This window comes from Onychomys torridus, chromosome 8, assembly GCF_903995425.1.
Source record: "Onychomys torridus chromosome 8, mOncTor1.1, whole genome shotgun sequence".
NCBI lineage: Eukaryota > Metazoa > Chordata > Mammalia > Rodentia > Cricetidae > Onychomys > Onychomys torridus.
The window spans coordinates 15,809,387-15,831,010 of record NC_050450.1 but is presented as its reverse complement, the minus strand read 5'-3'; the positions used below and the strand labels follow the sequence as shown (position 1 = coordinate 15,831,010).

Genomic DNA, 21,624 nt, shown 5'->3' with positions numbered 1-21,624 from the left:
ATTCCCCCTGGCTCTGCATCTGAGTGCTGGGATTAAAGGGGTGTACCACCACCTGGAGTCTGGTTCTGTCTGTGCCCATTTATCTGAACTTGTAGTCACTTCTGCTGCCTAACCAGCCCAGAACCAAGGGAAGACAGAGTGAACCCCAAACCAAGGCAAGAAGGGGCCCAAAATCAGGCCAAAAATTAGAAGGCTCCCCTACCCAAGGAAGTCCTAAAAATATCCCTTAGTCTAGGCCAAGCAGCCCAGGCCAGGTTCCCAGAACAGTAATCCTCAAGAAATACAGAATCTAAAAAACAAAGTACAAATTTTATTTTGTTTCTTTACAAAGGCACAATGGCCTCTTGGTATTTTGTTCCCTACCCCCACTTTCTTAACAAAATATAATAGCTTCTCCTTGGACACAAAGACCTCAAAATGGTTAAAAAAAAAAAAAAAAAAAAAAGAGAGAGAGAAGTTTTTTTTAAAAAATACAGAAACCAAAACCAAAATAAAACCAACAACGAACAAAACAAAAAGAGAGACAAAGACATTTTTGGGGTCAATGATGGGAACCCTGGAGGGAAAGAAAGGTGGTAGTGGAGAGTGGCCAATTCGGGTGCTGGGGGGGGGGCAATGGCAGCAGCAAACCCCAACCGAGAAACAATGTAGACCCCCGGGTCCCCAGAAAGCCCCAACCCAGCCTGACCCCCAACCCATGTAAGTGCTTCAAAGAGAAAAAAGAAAACCAAACAGAGGAGGGATGGGGCTGAAGACTGTCAGTCTCGGGCTGGCTCTGGGGAGGGAGGAAATACCTTGGGGTTTTGTTTGATGTTCCCTGTTCTTAAAAACACGTTTAAATGAAAACAAACAAACAAACAAAAAAGCTTTTTGGCGGAGAGAGGCCCGGCACCTCAGTGTCAGCTTCCCCGGCCCCAGGGCCGAGGCCCAGCCCTGGAGTCCCGATGCTCCCACGCGTGCTATACCACCACCCCAGCCCCGGGACCTGGGCTTGGGTGGCTTCGATCAAAGGTCGACTTACAGTATTGAGAAAGAGGTCATAAAAGAGACCCAAATGACATCATAATTTTGTAAAAATTTCTCACTCATTCACCCATGTTTCTCCCTGTTGTTACCCCGCCCCCTCTAGCCCCCAGGAGGGAGAGGAGGGCTGGGGGGTGGTCAGGGAAGCTCCCCGTCCCCCAAAGGCTCCTCCCGGCTCTGGTCCATGGCGTCGCTGTCCGAGGCCTCGGAGTCTGAGGCGGTATCTGAGGTGTGAGCCTCTGGGCAGCTGCGGACAGACTTGACAATAACCGCTCGTCTCTGTTCCTCCTCCAGCTCCTGCTTGTCCTGGGTGCCCTCAATGTGCTGGATTGCCTGGACAGGAAGAAACAGACCATTGAGGAGACTCACTTGGGGAGATCAGGTCAGCCGGTTAAGAGTGGGGGCCCTCAGCCAGCTGTTATCTGCCCCCAAAACACATACCCCAGAACTGTTCAGAACTAAACTAAGCAAAGCAGGTTAGGCTAGGAAAGGGAAGACCCTTAGCTAAGTTGAAGGTCTTGGCTTCCAGAAGACCATAGCCCTAGCTGTGAGAAACGACAAGCACAGCTCATGTTTATATTGTGAAGTCCACTAACCCAGTAAAGGTCTTTGCTGTTCCCTGTACTACTCAGAGTGCTGGGCATATATGCCATGAAAGTTTTGGGATCTGACAGTTATTTATCAACTAAGTGATTCTTGCAAATGTTGCTCACAGCACTGAGAGGGGCCTTCCTACTGCCTACCCACAGAAAGGTGAAACGGGCTGGGGAGATAATTCGGTCTGCAGAGTGCTTGCCTTTAAGCATGAGGGCTTGGGTCCAGTCCCCAGACCCATTAAAGTCAGGCACGGTGGCATGAACCTGTAACTGGAGGGCTGGGGAGGTAGAGTCAGGAAGGTCCCTAAGGCTCACTTGGCCGACCAGCCTATCCTAACTGGTAAGCTCCAGCAAGTTTCCTACCTCTTGGTTCTTTGGCTCCCCACACCCACTCTCTTCACACAATGTAGTGGCTTCTCCTTGGACACAAATATCTCAAAATTGGGTTGGGGATTTAGCTCAGTGGTAGAGCACTTGCCTAGCAAGCTCAAGGACCTGGGTTCAATCCTCAGCTCAAAAAAAAAACCCTCAAAATTATATGATAAATACAGAAACCAAACCCAAAACCAACAACAACAAAGAGACAAAGACATTATTTAGAGGTCGAAAATGTAAACCTTCATAATGAGAACATTATGATATATATATCGACAGGTATTTGCTCAAAAAACATAGTAGTAGACACACACACACACACACACACACACACACACACACACACCCCAAATGCATACAGATATATACAAATCTTTTCTCCAAAATAAATAAATAAAACAGTGGACATCTTTCTCCAGCATCTAACCCATTAAATGTAGTCCTCACCCCTCATCAAGGAAACCTCTCTGCAACAGACAGAGATTGTTATTTAAAAAAAAAAACAAAAACAAAAAACAAAAACCACCCTGTCTCAAAAAACAAAACAAAAAGCTCACAATCGCCAGGCATTGTGGCTCATGCCTTTAATCCCAGCACTCAGGAGGCAGAGGCAGGTAGATTTCTGAGACCAGCCAAAGAAAGTTCCAGAACAGCCAAGGCTACACAGAGAAACCCTGTCTCAGAAAAAAAACAAACAAACAAAAAAAACAAAAACAAAAACAAAAAAACCCACAATGAATGAAAATGCAGAATCACGGAGCCCATCCCAAAGGATGTATCTATAATAAAACTCCCAAATGTTAAGCTCGGGGATCTTTGCAAAAGAGGAGAGAGTCAGAGATCAGGGAGCTTGCTGTGAAGCTCACAAACATGTCTGCCTAGACACATGCTGAACAAAGACAACACTGATAAACATGCCAAAGTGGACAAGGAAGAGCCCATGAGGCCTGACTCCTACACAAAGAACCACAGACAGCCAGGCAGTGGTGGTGCACACCTTTAGTCCCAGCATTTGGGAGGCAGAGGCAGACGAATCTCTGAGTTCAAGGCCAGCCTGGGCTACAGAGCGAGATCCAGGAAAGGTGCAGAGAAACCCTGTCTCACAAAACCAAAAAAGAACCACAGACAACTAAGGGATGCCGAGAGCAGGAGAAATAGTCTTTCCAGGGAAGAGCATCAGTTGGTTAGTCAATACCAATGGTCAGCCTGAAAGCGTGTATACAAGTACCATTCTAGAGACTGAGTAAGGCAGATTATGTACTTAGGAAAATGTATACATCCACATATATGTATGTAACAACAACTAATGAGAAAAAGGCCGTGAATTTAGAGGAAAGCAAGGACGGGTGTATGAGTTTGGAGAGAGAAAGGGAAGATGGAAATGATGCAATTGTAATCTCAAAATCAAAACAGGCAGCGGCGGCGCACGCCTTTGATCCCAGCACTCGGGAGGCAGACCAGGCGGATCTCTGTGAGTTCAAGGCCAGCCTGGGCTACAGAGTGAGTTCTAGGACAGCCACGTCTGTTGCAGAGAAACCTTGGGGAGGTGGGTGCTGGGGGTAGACAGAGGGAGGAGAAGAGGAAGAGGAAGAAGAAGAAAACAACAAAACAAAACCATAGTGGAGAATTCCTAAGGAGCAATGCTCCAAAATTGACATCTGGCTTCCCCCGAAATGTGCACCTATACCCGCTATACACACCTACACATATATCACAATATATGCAAAGAAAGAAACATAAAGGTAAAGAGAAAGTTCTGGACTGGTTTACAAGCTGAATTAAGACTCATTACCAAGAAGCTCTGAGAACAGAAGTCTCTTAGGGCCAGCAAGGTAATTCAGTTGGTAAAGGCATTTGCCAGCAAGCCTTCTAACCCGAGTTGATGAAGAGAGCCTGTTCCTCTAAGCTATCTGTCCTCTGACCACACAGAGGTTCCATGGCACACATACACACATACAGACATACACATGTAGCTAGAGTTTTCTCACTGTTCATCTACATACACATACACATATACACACATATACAAACAATAAATAAATTTTATTTTAATTTAGTTTTTTAAAAAAGAAGTCTCGGGGCTCAGAGGTTGGGAGCACTGACTGTACTGAATTCAATTCCCAGCAACCACATGGTGGCTCACAACCATCTGTAGTGGGATCTGGTGCCCTCTTCTGGCCTTCAGTCATACATGCTATATACATAATAAATGAATAAATCTTTTTTTTTTTTTAAAAAAAAAAAGGCTCTTTTCCCCCCGGGCACAGGGAGGGGACCTATCCAGGCATCCAAATTGTTGCTCCTCCTATACAAGCTCCATCTTGCTTCTCTTCCTTCTCCTATTCCTTAGTCTCTAGTAAAAAGCCTGTCCCCAAGAGTCAACTCCCACAAGCCACCCTCCCGAGCCCAAATACCTGCACAATGGTGTCCAGATTTTGCCGGGATGTAGAAACAGAATTGATGACTGAGGAGGGACCCATGGTGACAACATTGATGTGGTGTGAAGAAGGTGGGGCCGGTGCAGGCACGATCACTGTGGGGTGGTGGGTCGGGGCTGGAGGAGGCAGAAGCTGCAAGACAGAAGCCCTCAGTCTGTCTCCCGCCCCCCAACGTTCCTTACTCACAGGGTATCTGCTAGTGCAGATTTTAAATGTCCCCCCAAAGTCTCTGGTGTGGCAATATTAGAAGACAGAAACCTTAACAAGTTGAGCCTAAGCTGAGTGTGGTGGTGCACATCCGTAATCACAGGAGTCCAGAAGCTGAGCGGGATGGTGACAAGTTCAAGCCCATCTGGGATATATAGTGAGTTCAAGGCCCACATGGGATACATAGCAAGGCTTAAGAGAATAAAATAATAATAATGGAGCCTAGTGCCAGGCAGTGGTGGAGCACGCCTTTAATCCCAGTATTAGGGAGTCAGGAGACAGGTGGAATTCAAGGCTAGCCTGGTCTACAAAGTTAGTTCCAGGACTGCCAGGGCTGCTACACAGAGAAGCCCTATCTCAGAAAATAATAGTAGTAGTAGTAATAATAATAATAACAACAATAAGCAACAACAGCAGAGGCGAACAGAAGTTCTCTATGGGCAGGCACATCTTCCAAGGGGACAATAAGAGCCCTGCTTCTTTCTCTTTATCTCTTTAGTTTCCTAGCCATGAGGTGAGTGGTTTTGTTCCTGCTATGATATCTCTTCTCCCCGCTGATCCAATCACCCATAATCTGAAGCCTTCAAAACTTAAACCGGCCAGGCAGTGGTGGCGCACACCTGTAATCCCAGCACTCGGGAGGTAGAGCCAGGCGGATCTCTGTGAGTTCGAGGCCAGTCTGGTCTACAGAGCGAGTTCCAGGAAAAGCACAAAACTACACAGAGAAACCCTGTCTGGGGAAAAAAAAAAAAAAAAAAAACAAACGAAAAACAAAAAACAAAAAAAACTTAAGCCAAAGCCTTTTCTCTTTATAAACTGATTGTTTCAGGTGCTTGTTACATTAATAGAAAGCTGGCAAGCAGGGGTGGGGATTTAGCTCGGTGGTAGAGCGCTTGCCTAGCAATCACAAGTCCCTGGGTTCAGTCCTCAGCTCCCCGCGAGGGGCCAACCAATTCACAACCCCACCGTACCCACCACGACAGCCTAGTGAGCAGCTTCTGTGCACCTCATCATTCCCTGTGACAAGAAGCACTTCGGAATTTAATAAATAACTCTTCAGGGTTTACACCCTGGTTGGGCATGTGGCGCAAAAGCACACAGATCTCTCTGAGTTCAAGGGTAGCCTGGTTTACACAGGGAGACCCTGTCTCAAAACAAACAAAAAGAAGTATAGAGTCCGGCGCTCGCCGGGATGTAGCTCAGTGGTAGAATGCTTGCCTGCCTGACATGCACAAGGCCCTGGAGTCAATCAACACCACCGCAAATTAAAAAAAGAAAAAAAGAACATAGTTCCTGGATTAAGACAGGGTTCAAATTCCTGCTCCTGGGCAGGTTATCTGACCTTTCCCTGCCTCATTTTCCACAGCAATAAAACACTATAGCAGCTCAAGCTTCAAAGGGCCACTGGGAGGATTCTATGTTCTAATGCTCTCAAGGGACCTAACCCAGCATGCCTGCGTTGTTGTTTGAACCTATCTAGTCTGAGACCTGACTGCGGACCGGAGGCAGCCCGTAGGGCCGCGCCTGGCGTCTCCGGCTCACCTGCGTCCGCAGGTGCTGCTGTTCCCGCTCCAGCTTCTCCTGGTGCAACAGCCGCACCTGCTCCTGCTGCTGCTGCAGCTGCACCTGCTGTGCAATCACCTTGAGTTTTTCCGGGTACATGTGGGCCTCAAGGGAGCGCACCTGTAAAAGAAACGGCACAGCACTCAGAGGTGGGGCAAGACCACACCTGCTCTACCACCGCAAAGGCCTTTTACTCACTAAAACCTCAATCCTGGGCACAGGGCAATCCTAAACCTAAAATCCTGGCAGAGAGCGCCCCCTTCAGGGCAGACCGAAGGCTCGCCCCACTTCACCTCTAAACTTCAGTCTCTACCGCTCCCACCTCCTCCCTTCTGGTCTGATGGCCAGTTTCCTTGCGGAAGCCAGGCAGCACACCCTGGGGAATCAGGTCAAACCCTTCCTGGTGCCACAGCTCCTGCACAGTCTTTCTCAGCAGCAGTTTTTTGAGTGTGCATGCTGGGAGTTGAGCCCAGACCTTACATACTAAGCATTCCATAACTGAGCTAAACACCCAGCCCTCTGTTGCAATTTTACAACTTTAAGAAAGAACCCTTGGGGGCTGGAGAGATGGCTCAGAGTTTAAGAGCACTGGCTGCTCTTCCAGAGGTCCTGAGTTCAATTCCCAGCACCCATATGGTGGCTCACAACCATCTGTAATGAGATCTGTCTCCCTCTTCTGGCATGCAGGGATACATGCAAACAGAACACTGGACACATAATAAATAAATAAATCTTTTTTAAGAAACAAAGAAAGAACCCTTGCTGGGTGGCACACACCTTTAATCCCAGCACTCGGGAGGCAGAGGCAGACGGATCTCTGTGAGTCTGAGGCCAGCCTGGTCTACAGAGTGAGTTCCAGGACAGTCAGAGCTACATGAAGAAACCCTGACTTAAAAGGGGAAAAAAAAAGAGGGGCTGGAGAAATGCTCAGCGATTAAGAACAACTGGCGGCTCTTCCAGAGGTCCTGAGTTCAAGTCCAGGAATCACAATGGTGTCTCACAACCATTTGTAACAGGATCTGACTCCCTCTTCTGGTGTGCATGAAGACAGATCATAGATATACATTAAATAAGTAAATATTTAAAAGAAATAAGGAAAGAAGGAAGGAAGAAGAAAGAAAGAAAGAAAGAGAACCGTGGACTAATGCTTTTCATTCCTATGCAAATGGAAACTCTGGAGAGCCTACTCTCAGGCCAGGTACGGAGCAGCCACTCTTGCAAATAAATACTTGAAGGGAGGAACTGAACAGAAAAGATCAGAATCCATCCTTTATGCCTGGGCATCACACTGGCCAGCAGAGGGCGCTGCCTCACCTGCTCCTCCAGCATCATCCGCACAGAGCGCTCCTTGTCCAGCTGCTGCCGAAGCTCAATCATCTCCCTCCTAAGGTCCTCAGCCTTCTCGTCCTCCCAGATGTCAGGTGAGCCAATGCCCTCATCCTTGTCTTCTGCCCGACGCCGCTTGGGGGATGAGCCACTCAGCTCCTGGGGACCCCAAGAGGTTGGTGAGTGAGCTGACACGCTCATAATACATCCAGAGGTCCCGGGGGGCTCTATTGCAGGCCCTCCAAAGCTACCCAAGACAGGTGGGCTCATACTGAGGAATCCATTCTGCAGATCCACCAAGGAGCTATACACCAGGAACGGAAGAACGGACTTGCTCTCTAGAACAGTCGCCTGCTTCCTCCAGAGCCTGATCCACTGTTCTTCACAGATGAAGAAACAGGCCCAGGCAAGAAGTAGGCAGTTTCTGTGGGCAAGATAAGACTGATAGCCGCCACACACGCACCCCAAGCTAATGGTCTGGTTAGGATATGCACACACAGAAGAGGAAGGGCGGGCATTGCTGGGAAGGCTGTCCTACACGTACCTGGATGAAGCGCTTGAGCTGTGTATTCTGCTGCAGGAGTCTAGTCTTCTCCTGCTCGAGAGAGAAGATGTATTCTGCCGTCTGCTGGAGAATGGCTGCCTAAGAGCAGGAGGGAAGAATCAGACTGGTGGTCCTCTCCCCTTGAGAGCACCTTCTCTAAGAAGGTCTCCCCGCTCCTGCCCACCTTGCTGAGTTTCTCTCCATCTGTGTGGGGAATGAGGGTCTTGAGGGACTGGAAGCCAGCGTTGATGCTCTGCATGCGTCTCCGCTCGTTGCTGTTGGCGATCTCCCGCCGGATCCGCCTTTCCTGGTCCCGTTGGGTCTCGGGGGTCAGTGGAATGTTGGCAAGACTGCCAGGGGGAACAGGAGTAGATTCAGGCTAGATGTCCTCTGGGCTTTATGCCCCTGTCCTCAGAGTTCATCACCAGAGGACCCTGGATATAGTCTGCATCACTTCCCTGCTACAAACAGTACCTTAGGAACTCTGGCAGATCACCCTGAAGATGACATAGGGCTGTGTGGACCCTGGTAGTCTGCTTAGAACCCGCCCCTTCTCTGGCTTCTTCTTTTCTTTTCTTTTTTTTTAAGATTTATTTATTTTTATGTGCATTGGTGTTTTGCCTGCAAGGGTGTCAGATGCCCTGGAACTGGAGTTACAGGCAGTTGTAAATTCCCATGTGGGTGCTGGGAATTGAATGCTCTTAACCCCTGAGCCATCTCTCCAGCCCCCAGGCTTCTTTTCTAGAATTCCCTCCTCTAGAAGAGATTCTTAGCAGTGCCTGGGTACCAAAATCCACAGGAGTTCACAACTATGCAGGCCTCACCTGCCAGGCAGGGAAGGCCCTGAAACATGCATGGTTAATCCCTATGATTCTAAGGCAAGAGGACCCCAGACAGCAACCAGAGACCCTGTCTTGCGACACCTCAAAGCTCCTTGATGTGTATCTGGACCACCTCCTTCAGTAGCTCATACTTTGTCACCACAGTTCTAAGACACTCCACCGCCCTGCCTGGTGGCACAGTTGTCTCCAGGCAGAAGCCTAACGCCACCACCCCAGCCACTATGAGCTAAGATTGCAAAAAGGACAAGACAGGCAGCGCTCACTCCGGATGGGACACTGGGTCAAGCACTCCTTGGGGCAGTTCTACTTGAATATGACCCACTCCAAGGTAGATTCACTTTGCATTAAAAAAAAAAAATGAGGCTCCCAGCATGCTGTGGAGGATGTTACTGCATGCTGCAGAAGTAGCAGCTAGCCAGTAGGGTGAGAAAGAAGGCAGCCAGCAGTAGAGGGCCTAACGCCACTGCTCCCAAGGGGTGGGCCTGTGTGTGGCCTGGAGGAGGTATGCCCCCCCCTTCTCAGCCCTCCCCTGCAACTCCCTCTCCCGCCCCTGGCCTGATGGCTTCCAGATGCTCTGCTTTCAGCAGAGGTCTTCAGCCCCACCCAAAGCCACAGCCCTGGCCTCTTCCTGAGGGGGCCCTCCCAGGGTGACCTGTTCTAGGCTAGAGCTAAGGAAGCTCATACCCCTGGGTCTGGGAAAGGAGGCCTCCGACACCTCTCACCTCATTGATGTGGAGTCCGAGGTCAAGGGGGTGCCAGATCTAACTCTCTCGCAGTGAGTTGGCTCCTGCCTCTATCCCCAGGGAAAACAGGCTGCACAGCAGCCCAGGAGGGAAACACATCTGCAGCAGCTGGAAACAGCTGAAGCCTGTCCAGCCCCACCCAGCCTACCCCATCTGTCCTGCCTCGGCTCCCTAAAGGACCCTAGTAGCATCCCTGCCCCTTCCAGGGCCTCAGCTTCCTCTCCCTGCAGAAAGGATGGACAGCTGGGAATGAGTTCCCTGATGCCACTGCACGGGGCTTGGAGGCAAAGCATCCCCTTCCCACTTCATCAAGCCAGGTCTCCTCATTCAGGGCCCCAAAGCCCAGGACCCCAGGGCACCTAGAGTACATGACCCCTTCTCCCGGGGTTCATGTCCCCACAGGACCTAAAGGGGCCCAGGTCTCCCACCTGACAGATGAGACTTCCCCACTTAGAGCTTAGGGTGGGAGAGACACAGCTTTAAGGTGGGAGAGCTGAAGTTCCAGCCTTCCTGCTTCAGGCCAGGATGCGCTGCTTCTCCCAGCCCCCAAAGGGGAGCGATGGGGCATCTGGAAGGAGACAAGGGCTCAGTGACTCGGAGCAGGACAAAGCCAGTACTGCTCCTCAGTCTTTTGAGTCTGGCCCTGAACACACTACTCTGGAGCCTATAGGCCCTGTGAGAGGAATGCTCTGCAGTAAGTAGTTAACACCACAGGTCTCTGGGGCAAGAAAAGAAAGGGTAGGATGGACACACCTGTAAGTTCAGCACTTAAGAGGCTAATGCTGGAAAAGTGGAAAAGACTCTTGTCTCAAAACAAAACAAAAACAGACAAGACAGGTGAGGCGTTGGGCATGGTGGCAACATGCCAATAATACCAGCACTTGGGAGGCAAGGGCAGAAAGTTAAGTTCAAGACCATCCTCAACTACACAGCAAGTTCAAAGTCAGCCTGGGCTACATGAGACCCTGTCTCAAAATTAAAAACTGGTTGGTGGGGGGAGCTGAATAGTTAGCTAACTAGCTAAGAGTTCTTAACTGCTCTTCTAGAGTGCCTCAGTTCGATTTCCAGAACCCACATCGGGTGGCTCGAAACTGCAACTCCAGGGAATCAATACCCTCTTCCAGCCTCTGTGGGCTTCCCACATTCAAGCAATATAAATAATTACATGCATACATGAGAAAGGTCACAGAGAGCAAACTACCCGGGGATTATAATCCCCACCCCACTGGAGGATTAATGTGGAATCTCCCCCACAACTCACCCAGTCTCTGGGCCCATGCTTGTTATGTACCAAAGGCTAAAACTGACCTAAGATCAGTCTCCAAACAGAGCATGTAACCACCCTCGATACCCAAAGGGCCAGCCTGTCTTAAGGGCCTCAGAACACAAGAGAGTTTTTATTTTCATTTTTCTTTATTAAGAAATTTTCTCCTCACTCCAATGCTATCCATAACCCCCTCCTCTCACCCCCCAGGAGTGTATTTTTAAAATAAATAAACAGGGTTAAAGCTGTGGTTCAGTTGACAGAGTGATTGCCTAACATGCTCAAAGTCCTAGAGTCAAGCCCCAGAACTCCATTTAAAAAAATTAAAAATAGGAGTTAGGGATTTAGCTCAGTGGTAGAGTGCTCCCCTGGGTTTGATCCTCAGCTCAAAAAATAAATAAATAAATAGATAAATAAATAAATAAAATAAAAAATAGGGTTGGGGATTTAGCTCAGTGGTAGAACGCTTTCCTAACAAGCCCAAGGCCCTACGTTCAGTCCTCAGCTCCAGAAAATAATAAATAAGTAAATAAATAACTAAATGGTGAGTAGGTGAGTAAGTAAATGAGTAAATAAATAAATAAATAAATGTAAGAGATAGATAGATAAGTAAATAAATAAGTAAATAAATAGGACATAGTGTCACATACCTGTAACCCTGGGACTAGGTAGAGGCAGATCCCTGAGTTCAAGGACAATCTGTGCCATATAACAAGACCCCGTTGTTTCAAAGAACCAGTAAGTAGGCTAAAGGCACTTGATTCCCAGGTGAAAAGGAGGAGGGGCCAGCCACACAGTAAAAGATGGCATTGGGACCCCAGAGTAGGGAGAATAGACTCTACACCACCCCATGGACTGACCAGCTTCCCCGTAAAGGAGGACCAGGCGCCACGACAGTCATTTCACTGACTCTTTTTGGTTTTTTGGGTTTTTTTGGGGGGGAGGGTTGTTGTTGTTTTGTTTTTGTTTTTGTTTTTTTTCCCCGAGACAGGGTTTCTCTGCATAGCTTTGGAACCTGTCCTGGATCTCACTCTGTAGACCAGGCTGGCCTCAAACTCACAGAGATCCGCCTGGCTCTGCCTCCTGAGTGCTGGGATTAAAGGTGTGCGCCACCACCGCCCAGGTGACTCTTCTTTTTGTTGCTGCTCCCGTTTGTTTGTGACAAGGTTTCACTCTTATAGCCCAGACTGACATCCTCCTGCCTCAGCCTTCAAGTGCTGGGATTAGGTGCTATCACACTTCTGGCTTAGTTGTATTATTCAGACTTCTTTCTCCCTGACCTTCACTGCAGCAGTGAGCCATAGCCATGGTCCTGTGCTGTAGAGACAGCCAGAGCAGGGCAGAACTGGCTCCTACAGCTGGGTGTGCCCTCTCTTAAGGGCTCACACACAACCAGAGGCCACACAACTAAGTGTGTGTGACTGACCCACAGGTGCAGACTCACCCTAGGTCACACCTAGTGTGCTGGCAGGACAGGGTGCAGCTGCAAGCAGTCCCCTGCAGTTCCTATCAACTCAGCTACCCTTGAAACTGCAGCCCTGAGAACTAACCTCAGCCTCCCTGGTCCCCCAGGACACACTCTAACTGGGAAGCCAAAAGGAAACTTCAGAGCCCACCCTGAAAGAGTCAGTCCATCACAGAACTCCCACATGAAGAGGCCTTGGGTACCAGAGAGTGAGCAGGTCCCTAGCCAGAATCTTCCAGATGTGTCACCCAGCCTTAAAGCTAGTTAACACAGTCATCCCTGGACTTAGCTTTGAGGAAAGAAACTGTCCTTGCAAAGCTACAATTCTGCATGGGGATTTGGGATTGCCTCAGTGACTTGTCTAAACAGCCCGGAAAGCTCCAGCTGATAGTTAACAGGCTACTACCACTGACCAGCGGTCAGTAGAGTTGGTAAGCTAGTGGTGCTCTAGTGGGTAGAATGTGAGCTGATGTGGAATCACGATTGGTGGAATGCATCCGCAATCCTCATCACTGACTAGCACAATGGTCTCTTAACATATGCCTGGAAGTTCCCTACAGCTCTTTCCTGGTTTTGCAAAAGCGAGTTCACAATGAGTAATCATATGGAAAAGTCCCATCGGTAAGCAGTGAAGATTACTGGGTGAGATCACTGGCACTGGCTTGTGACGGCAGTGAGATTGCTGGGCCTGTGGCCAAGAAACAGAATTCGGCCACCCAGCCCTGAGTTCTAAGAGCAGGGCCACCATCCCTAGTGAAGACTGGCAGCACCGCATCCAGATGCTCCAGAGCAGAGGGCAGGTGGTGGTTCACATCTGGATCCCTGATCCTCCTGCCCAGCCTAAGGCCAAGCATCCCCACCACCCTCTAACTGACCACCAACAACTTTCTTTTCACATGGCCTGAACCCACTTAACATCCCTAAAACATCCGCAATCAACAGGTGGGAAAGGCCACGTGGGGAGAGGGAAAGATGACCCTCCCACCAAGCATACCCCACACACTCATGTCCAGTCTTCTTTTTCCATCACAGGCCCACCGCCTCTACAGCTCTGACCAACCTGCCACCCTTCCCTTGACCCAGGACAGACCAAGCCAAGTGGTTCCTGTCAGAGGCATCTCTTCCCTAGCAACTTCAGACTATCACAGAGACGCTGCCCAGGGTGCAAATGCCAACACCAGCCTTGACACTTGCTAACTGTGGAATCCTAGCCACTGAAATCTCCCTGCCTCAGTTTCCCCCACTTTCATAGACTGGCAACACTGCCTTCTGCAGCATCATGGTAAAGTTTAGTGGAAATCAAAGGGAAGATGATGGACAGTAGAACAGGAGGACCAAAGAATGACCTGCTTCCCCGGAGGTCGTCGTCCAGGTACCCAGCCTCTGGGGAACTGACAAAACCCTTCAGCATCCTGAATCGGTGACTGCCATGGACAGGGGGGTCAGGACTCACTGCTATATCGTTAATCCCAGCATCAAGCTGGTGCTTCATAAATACATGACCAGAGACCAAACAAACATACCAAAGTTCTTTTCTTTCTTTTTGTTTTTCTGTTTTGTTTTGTTTTGAGACAAGGTTTCTCTGCATAGCCCTGGCTGTCCTGGAATGTGCTCTGTAGAATAGGCTGACTTCGAACTCAGAGATTCACCTGCTTCTTCCTCCCCAGTGCTGGGATTAAAGGTATGTGCCACCACCACCCAGCCATGCCAAATTTCTTCGTTTATTTTAAGAAAGCAATTTATTTTTTTTTCATAATTTTTCTATGTGCATTGGTGGTTTTTTGTTTTGTTTTGTGTTTGTTTGTTTGTTTTTAGCTTGCATGTATGTCTGTGTGAGGGTGTCAGATCCCATAGAACTGAAAACTGGAGTTACAGACAGTTGTGAGCTACCATGTAGGTACTGGGAATTGAACCTGGGTCCTTTGGAAAAGCAGTCAGTGCTCTTAAAAACTGAGCGAGTCCCTGCCAAAGTTCTTAATACTCTCTAAACGACACCACTTTTTTTTCTCTTAAGACAGAATCTCTCTATGTAGCCTTGGCTGTCCTGGAACTTGCTATGTAGACCAGGCTGACTTCAAACCCAGAGATATCTACCTGCAGGACTCAAGGGTTAAACTCAGGTAGTCACTAGGCTTGTCCACAGGGACCTTTATGAACAAAGGTGGCTTGCCAGCCCTTAAAGAAGCTTTAAAGAGTTTATGATACCCAGGGAGATAGCACATGCTTGAAGCTCCAGCACTTGGTGGATAGAGGCAGGAGGATCAGGAGTTCAAGGTCATCTTAGCCTACAAATCAAGTTGGAGGCCAACCTGGAAATAAATGAGAACCTATCATTTACTAAAGGGGGTAGGGTGCTAAGGAGATGGCTCAGCATCCTAAGCATGATGACCTGAATTCTGACCCCCTGCATCCACATAAAGGCTAGGCACAGTGCATCTGCAACCCCAGAGCTGGGGTTGTGGTGGAGACAGGTCGATCCCTGGAGCTCCTTAACAGCCAGCCAGAGGCACCAAATTGGTGAGCTCAAGGTTCAGCTAAAGACCTCTTCTAAGGGCTGGAGAGATGGCTCAGAGGTTAAGAGCACTGACTGCTCTTCCAGAGGACCTGAGTTCAATTCCCAGCAACCACATGGTGGCTCACAACCATCTGTTATGAGATCTGGTGCCCTCTTCTGGCCTGCAGTCATACATGCTGTATATATAATAAATAAATAAATCTTTAAAAAAAAAATAAAAAAAAAAAGACCTCTTCTAAAAACCAAGGACAAGATGTTGACTGTGGTCATTTACATCAGTAGGATATGCTAAAGAGGAGGCAGGAGGACCCCAAGTTTGAGGCCAGCCTGGGATACACATCTGGGCTGGAGAAATGGTTAAGAGCAGCTGAGAGAACTGACTTTATTCCAAATGACCCTGGTTGAATTCCCAGCACCCACACAGCAGCTCCCAACTGTCTGTAACAATTCCAGGGGATTTGATGCCCTCTTCTGGCCTCTGAGGGCATGGCACATGTGTGGTGCACAGATATACATGCAGGCAAAACATGCATACACATTTTTAAAAATTGGAATTTAAAAAATTAAATAAAAAGTATAAATAAACAAATAAGGTGGGGAATAAGGTTAGGTCTCAAGCTCAAGGCAAATGGCTGAGGTGCCTATTTAACATATCAAAGGGGGTGTTGGCCACCAGGGTCTCCCAGCATCTCTCAGTATTAAGAGTCATCCTGGCTGGTATACCCTGCCCCTAACCCTAAACTCTCTAGGCTAGGCTCCCTTCCCCACCCTCCTATCCCTATATAATTTCAGCCATGTTGGCTACCAGCCTCTTCGCCTCTTGGTCTCTGGTGTACCAGGTCCTCTCTTCTCTTCCTCTCCTACAACCCCATCCTCCTTTCTCATGGCCTGGTTCAGTCCGGACCCTTCCAGGTGCCTCTGGCTTTCTCCTTTATATCTACAATAAACCTGGAAGCAGGCATGTCCTCATTGTTTTTCATCCATCTGGTGCTGAACAGGGACAACTGAGGAGGCCACTCAACACTGACCTGTGGCCTCCATATGCACGCACACAGTTGCATACATACACCCTTACAGGGACAGAAACCACCTTGCACCTGCTTTTCAGAGTCTGAATATCACCTCCTAGACACTTCCTATATCCAATTCTCACAAAACCATTAGGCAGCAGGTCCAAAACTTCAAGCAAAACTTCAAAGTGTGCCGCCGTGCCCTATGGCTCCTTCTGGATGACCCAGGAAGCATGGGAGTCAGAGAGAACCCAGCTATATGGGAGGGTGGAGCAAAGTCCAATAACCTGAGACAAGCCAGAGTCAATCCACCTTGAGGTCCTGCCCAACCCACACTCCATCCTGGACAGGCCTCCCAGCTGTGGCCCCAGCTGAAAATGAACACCCATAGAGAGAGGCTGGAGCGCCAACGAAGAGCCAGCAACTGCTTCAGTGCAGGACAGGCTGAGAACCGGTGCAGTCGAGTTATGGTACTTCAGTCACTAAACCTGACAACGACCAATGCTCCTGGGGGCCGGGGTGGGGGGGGGGGGGGGTGTCAGGGGTCTCCTGCCTTCCTCCAACACAGGGCTGGAAGGGACCGGCATGAAACCAGGGGCCCCTACTGTCTCACACCTACGCAGGATCAGAACTAGGATAACCTCTCCCGACATTCTGGAGTAAGTCAAGCCTCACTCCCTGCTACCCAGGCCAGCTCTGAGAAGGCAACAGCACTACAGCCAGGTCAGGGTTCAAGTCCGGCGGTACCGTTCGCTCTAACTGGTCTCTTGCTTAGCTTCTGCATCCATCTTCACAAAGAAACCAGAAAATAAATCGACTCATAGTAAGACTGTGACGATTCAATGAGAAAACCCTAGCAAGTGAGTCCCCAGAATAGTCCAAGAGTTTCGTTGCTGCGGCTCTGTACCACGGCTGGGCCCTACAGGTGGGCCTTGTCTTACCGCCAACTGAGGGTGGGGAAGGAGGATCAGAAGGGGGCTGCCAGCTGCTAGATCCTTCAATAGCCATCTATCTCCTAGGTATTGGCTCTCAACTTGAAAGAAAAGTGGGATAACTGCCCGGATTTTATACCTATGCAGCCACCTGCCCCACAGGCGTTACTGTCTACCAGCCCGTGCCACTCAGCGGGCTCCTCCTCCTCCTTCAATCCCAGCCCTGCCTGACTGGGGTGTCGGAGCACGTGGCCCCAGCCCTGGGGAGCCATTACGCTCCTAGAGCAGCGCGGCATGCACGAAAGGGATTGTAGGTTTCAAACTTGAGCGCGCTGCAGAAACCTCTCCTTGCGTGCACCACCATCCCCGCTCCGACCCAGCCGGCTTGTAGGGTTCAATGAACAGATGCTAGGACCGGCAATGGAAGTTCCAGGCATAAGCATTTAACAAGAGTCCAAGGTGATTCGGCCACTGATTGGCCGCGATTTGGTAGAGGATGGATCTGGAGCAACCTAAGTAGGGCCAAGCTCACTAAGCGGTTTCTTGGAAGAGCTTGCAGACCTCCGACCACCCACCCGGCCAGAAGACCCAACGCTTTGCGTTTATGATTAGGGAACAGACGTGGGACCGCAAACTTTGCAAGAGACCCACATGCAACAGGGAATAGACCTGAACCTAGAAGCAGCCTCAGGTACTTCTTTCCCAAAAAGCCTCCCGACCTGGCCTGCCTAACCCACCCAGTTGGCTAAGGCTGAGCTTTGTGCAAGTAAAGCGTGGCCCCGAAGCGCCTACAAGTCCCACAATGCAGCACCGACCCGGCATAGAGAACTACAGCTCCCGCGAGGCCACGCGTGCAGAGGTCCGCCTACTCCAAGAGGGCTGCAGAGTCACGTCCAGGCCTCGCTAGTAAACAGCGCCCGGACGCGGGCGGCGGGCAAGCAAGCTAGTGACTGCCAACGTGTGGGGGGACCGCGGCTTCCCTGCTGGCAGTGCAGCCACTAAGGGTCCACGTACGGCCCGCAGCCGCAGGCGAGCACGCCCCCACCCTGCTGCAGCCCTGTTCTCTGCAAACGCTCACACCACCCGGCTCCCCGCCCCCCCCCCAGCCTGGAGCCGCGGCATGGCTGCATTGTAGCTGTCCTCAGGCACGCCCCGGACCCCCACAAAACCTCCTTAGAAGAGGGTTCCCAGAAAGCGCGAGGAAGCAGGGAAAGGAAGGAAGCCAAAGCGGGCGGGGGGGAGGAGGAAGCGCGGGGTGAAAGCCACCAGCAGCAAGCATGGCCGGGACTGCTGCAGCACCACGTGGGTCTGTTTGCAATTTACAAACGTCGCGACTCGCCCGCCCGCAGCGGACAAAAGTGGCCAGGGCCTTTCAGTGTCCCCATGTTCTGAGGGAAGAGAGTCCCCAAACAGCGCGAGCAGGGAACACGAGACTGCAGCCGACCCAGTGGCTAAGAAAGGCGAGCGAGGTCGGAGGCGCGGGCCATGCGTGCGCACACGCGCACCCGCCCGGGCGGGCTGGCCGGGGGCTGCAATGGGAAGAAGGGGTTGGGGGAGGAGCAGTACACACCTACAGAGCCCTCCTATCACTTCTTTCTCTGTTTTCCTGAAATGTTGCAAAGAGGGCACCTTCTGAGTGGGCACCATGAAATACTCCATAGCGATAGGCCCCCCTCCTCTGCACGAGCCAGGTCTCGCGGTCAGCCGGAGAATGCAAGATGGAAATCCGAATCAAAGGGCAGCGCCGGACGGAGGTGCAGAATCGGCCGGTCCCAGATGCTGGCGGCAGCAGCAGCGGCGAGGGGAGGGAAGCGAGCGGGAGGGGCGGGAGGGAGGTCTCTCCAGCCTGCCTCCCCGGGCGTGTGTATGTGTGTGTGTTTGCAGCTGATCAGATGTCTGTTTCAAGGCGGGAAACAGCTGGTGAAAACTCAGCACTCCCCCGGCCTCCTTCCGCGGAGTAAGGAATTGCATGTAAACAAAGGACTATTTGCAGCGCCCCCCCACGGGCAGCTGGATGCCGGGGCGAGAAGGGCGCAGGCTCCTTGCGACCGACTGCAACCTGGGTCTGCAGACCTAACCCAGGGATCAGGGGTTCCCGGTCTCCAGCTGGCTCTGAGGGACACGGTGTGAATGGAGTGAGCAGCGGCCCAGCTACATGCGCCACTATGGGTGATGAGGTCCATCAGCTGACAGGTTGGCAAGCGTAGCTAAAAAGAGGGAAAGAAAAAAAAAAAAAAAAGGCCAGCCACCGCGCGGGATCCCAGACTCTGCAGCCCAGGGTCCAGTAGGGACTGCCCAGCGCAGGGTCTGTGCACACCGCTGCCCTGGGGGACGCGCGCTGGGCGGGGCTGCAGCAGCGAAGAGAAGGCTCCCTCGGGTGCGTGCTTCGGGCTTTTGCTTTTTCATGATTGCCACTGCACGGAGCGGAGCTACTCTGGCGCGCTCCCTTTCGAGCCGACCTGGGCCCCCTGGAAACTTGCGTCATAGCCACCGCTTCCCACAAGTAACTTGGGACTGATTCTGACCACCCGCCAGGCTCCTCCCTTGGTCTCTGCCTAGCTGGCTTCCCGGCCCGGACTCTGGCTGGAGCCTAGGAATTACAGAGTGCGAAGGGTACAAATGGCACAAATGGCAAAGGCAGGTGTGCAGGACACCTCGGATGCTGGGGCTGCCCTAGGAAGGAAGACCAAGCGGGAAGGGAGGGAAGGGCGGAGGCAAGCCAAAACAGCAGCGGCCCCTGGGAGCAGGCTGCCAGCGCGGCCCGAAGATCCATTAGAGATCTGGTGGTGGCTGCCAGGTCCTGTCCTGGCTCCTTCACTACCTTACTTTACGGTTTCGCGCGCAGCGAGCTGCAGCTTCTCATTCATGAGTAAGGCGGGGTGGAACTTGCTCCACCGCCAGAGGGCGCTCTCTACTGTTGGGGGGCGTGATGGTCTGGGGAGGGGAGGAGACACTTTAGGGGTGAGCTTCCGTCCTCTAACACGCCCCCACCTTCCGGTCCCAGGCCCTCCCCAGGCTCCTGGAGGGCTTAGCCCCAGGCTCAGGAAGCCCACGCCTGCCTTGGAATGTCCTCACTCCTGCCCAGCGCCAGCCCCATCCGCCTTCCAAGGTTCCACCCAAATCGCGCCTCTTAGTTGAAATACTTCTATTAATAACAATTGTTAGTTATTATTAGGAAACATTGTTATTCGATATTGCCAACATCCAGGACATGTCTAGTTAGTTTTGAGTGCGTGCTTGTCAGTCTTCAGATCAACCTGTTCAACAATTTCTCTGTTTAGATCTCGGATCAGTTAGCATTTAATTCCCAGGGAGACTTAGGATGCAGCACATCCTAGCCGGCTGTGCACTGCACACCTGTAACCCAGCATTCTAGCACTTGCAGACCAAAGATGGATGATGTGCATCCAAGGATAGCTGTAGAGATTGTCTCTAAAAGAGACAGAAGGGAAGGGGAGAAAACAGGAGGGCAGGTGAAATGGCCCCATAGGTAAAGATGTTTGCCGTCAAGTCTGATGACTTATGTTCCAGTCCCAAAACCCCCATGGTACAAGGAGAGAACCAAATCCCACAAGTTGTCCCATGACCTGGACATGTGTGCCATGTCACAGATGAACATACCTAAAAAAATAATTTAAGAAAATTTAAAGCTGGGCGGTGGTGGCCCACGCCTTTAGTCCCAGCACTCGGGAGGCAGAACCAGGCGGATCTCTGTAAATTCAAGGCCAGCCTGGGCTACCAAGTAAGTTCCAGGAAAGGCGCAAAGCTACACAGAGAAACCCTGTCTTGAAAAAACAAAAAATAAGTAAATAAATAAAGGAAGGAAGGAAGGAAAGAAAGAATATAAAAAGGAGGCATCTTTGAATCCTTGGGAACCTTTTTTTTTTTTTAAATGTGTATGAATGTTTCATCTGCAAGTACCTGTGTGCATCTGGTGCCCTATGAGGCCAGAAGAGGGCATTGGAGCCTCTGGAACTGAAGTTGGAGATGGTTGTGAGCACCATATGGGTGCTGGGAATTGAACCCAGATCCTCTGGAAGACCAGCCAGGGCTAACTGCAGTGTCATCTCTGCAGGGCTTAGGGGGGTTTTTGTGGTGTTTGTTTGTTTGTTTGTTTGTGGGGGCAGGTTTTTTTTTTTCACTTGAAAAATGTTAGCATTTAATTAACCTCCCAGGGTGGCACCTCCAACACTCTATCTTCTCTTCTGCTGAAACATTTGGCTTTCACAATGACAGGCTGCTTAGGGAGCTGTCCCTTCCCCATCTCACAGCATCGATGATGAGAGAGGCGCAGCGTTGACCCGTGTCTGCTCACTGACCAGTGTCCACAATGTATCCAGGTTGGCAGTCAGGTAAAAGCTCTGGTTCCTCTTAAGTGGTAATGCCTCATACCAACTTTCCCAAATGATATTTGTTGAGGTTAATTCTGTGGTGATGCATGCCTCCAACATTCCCATGGCCTCCTAGGTGCTTACAGTGTTTACCAATACAGCAGTGGCTCACGTAGCCCTGGAGTTTCTGGGTCTTCCTCGGTCTGGATGGCATGGCGGCGGCAGCGGCGGCGGCGGCAGCAGAAAGGAAAGAGCTGTTTTTGTTTTTTGAAACAGGGTCTCCTATATTCCAGACTGACCTCAAACACCTTCTCCCAAGAGCTGGGATTAATAGGTATGCACCACCCAAGATTTTATATCCTCCACCACCACCTCCCCCACTCTATAATTAGGGCCTTATTTAGACTTTCAAGTACTCCTCTGAAAATGTACCTTCCTGTCACCCTTGAT

At 50.5% G+C, this 21,624-nt stretch overlaps 1 protein-coding gene and 1 pseudogene across 4 annotated transcripts; both read right to left on the bottom strand.

Moving 5' to 3' along the window:
• Positions 1-288: 288 nt before the first annotated feature.
• On the bottom strand, positions 289-19,021 carry Tfap4 (transcription factor AP-4). Of its 4 annotated transcripts, XM_036198018.1 has the most exons (8): positions 17,659-17,840; positions 9,637-10,225; positions 8,257-8,422; positions 8,073-8,171; positions 7,517-7,687; positions 6,182-6,322; positions 4,409-4,564; positions 486-1,356 (listed from the first exon to the last, which is right to left on the bottom strand). In XM_036198018.1, the coding sequence occupies exons 2-8, from the start codon at positions 9,639-9,641 to the stop codon at positions 1,162-1,164; spliced, it is 933 nt and encodes a 310-aa protein (XP_036053911.1). In that variant the 5' UTR covers positions 9,642-10,225; positions 17,659-17,840; the 3' UTR covers positions 486-1,161. The 4 variants fall into 4 exon arrangements, with proteins under 4 accessions (XP_036053909.1, XP_036053911.1, XP_036053912.1 ...); XM_036198016.1 differs by lacking the exons at positions 9,637-10,225; positions 17,659-17,840 and adding an exon at positions 18,414-19,021 and having other exon boundaries at positions 289-1,356; XM_036198019.1 differs by lacking the exon at positions 9,637-10,225.
• A 681-nt stretch (positions 19,022-19,702) lies between these two features.
• LOC118588309 lies at positions 19,703-21,388 on the bottom strand (annotated as a pseudogene).
• Positions 21,389-21,624: the final 236 nt, after the last annotated feature.

Excerpts from the sequence above, each read along its gene's own strand:
- Tfap4 (XM_036198016.1), bottom strand. The coding sequence starts at position 18,502 with ATGGAGTATTTCATGGTGCCCACTCAGAAGGTGCCCTCTTTGCAACAT. Across the intron at positions 4,565-6,181 it reads AGCAGCACCTGCGGACGCAG|CTTCTGCCTCCTCCAGCCCC; the intron begins GTGAGCCGGAGA and ends TCTGTCTTGCAG. Across the intron at positions 1,357-4,408 it reads ATCTGGACACCATTGTGCAG|GCAATCCAGCACATTGAGGG; the intron begins GTATTTGGGCTC and ends CTTCCTGTCCAG.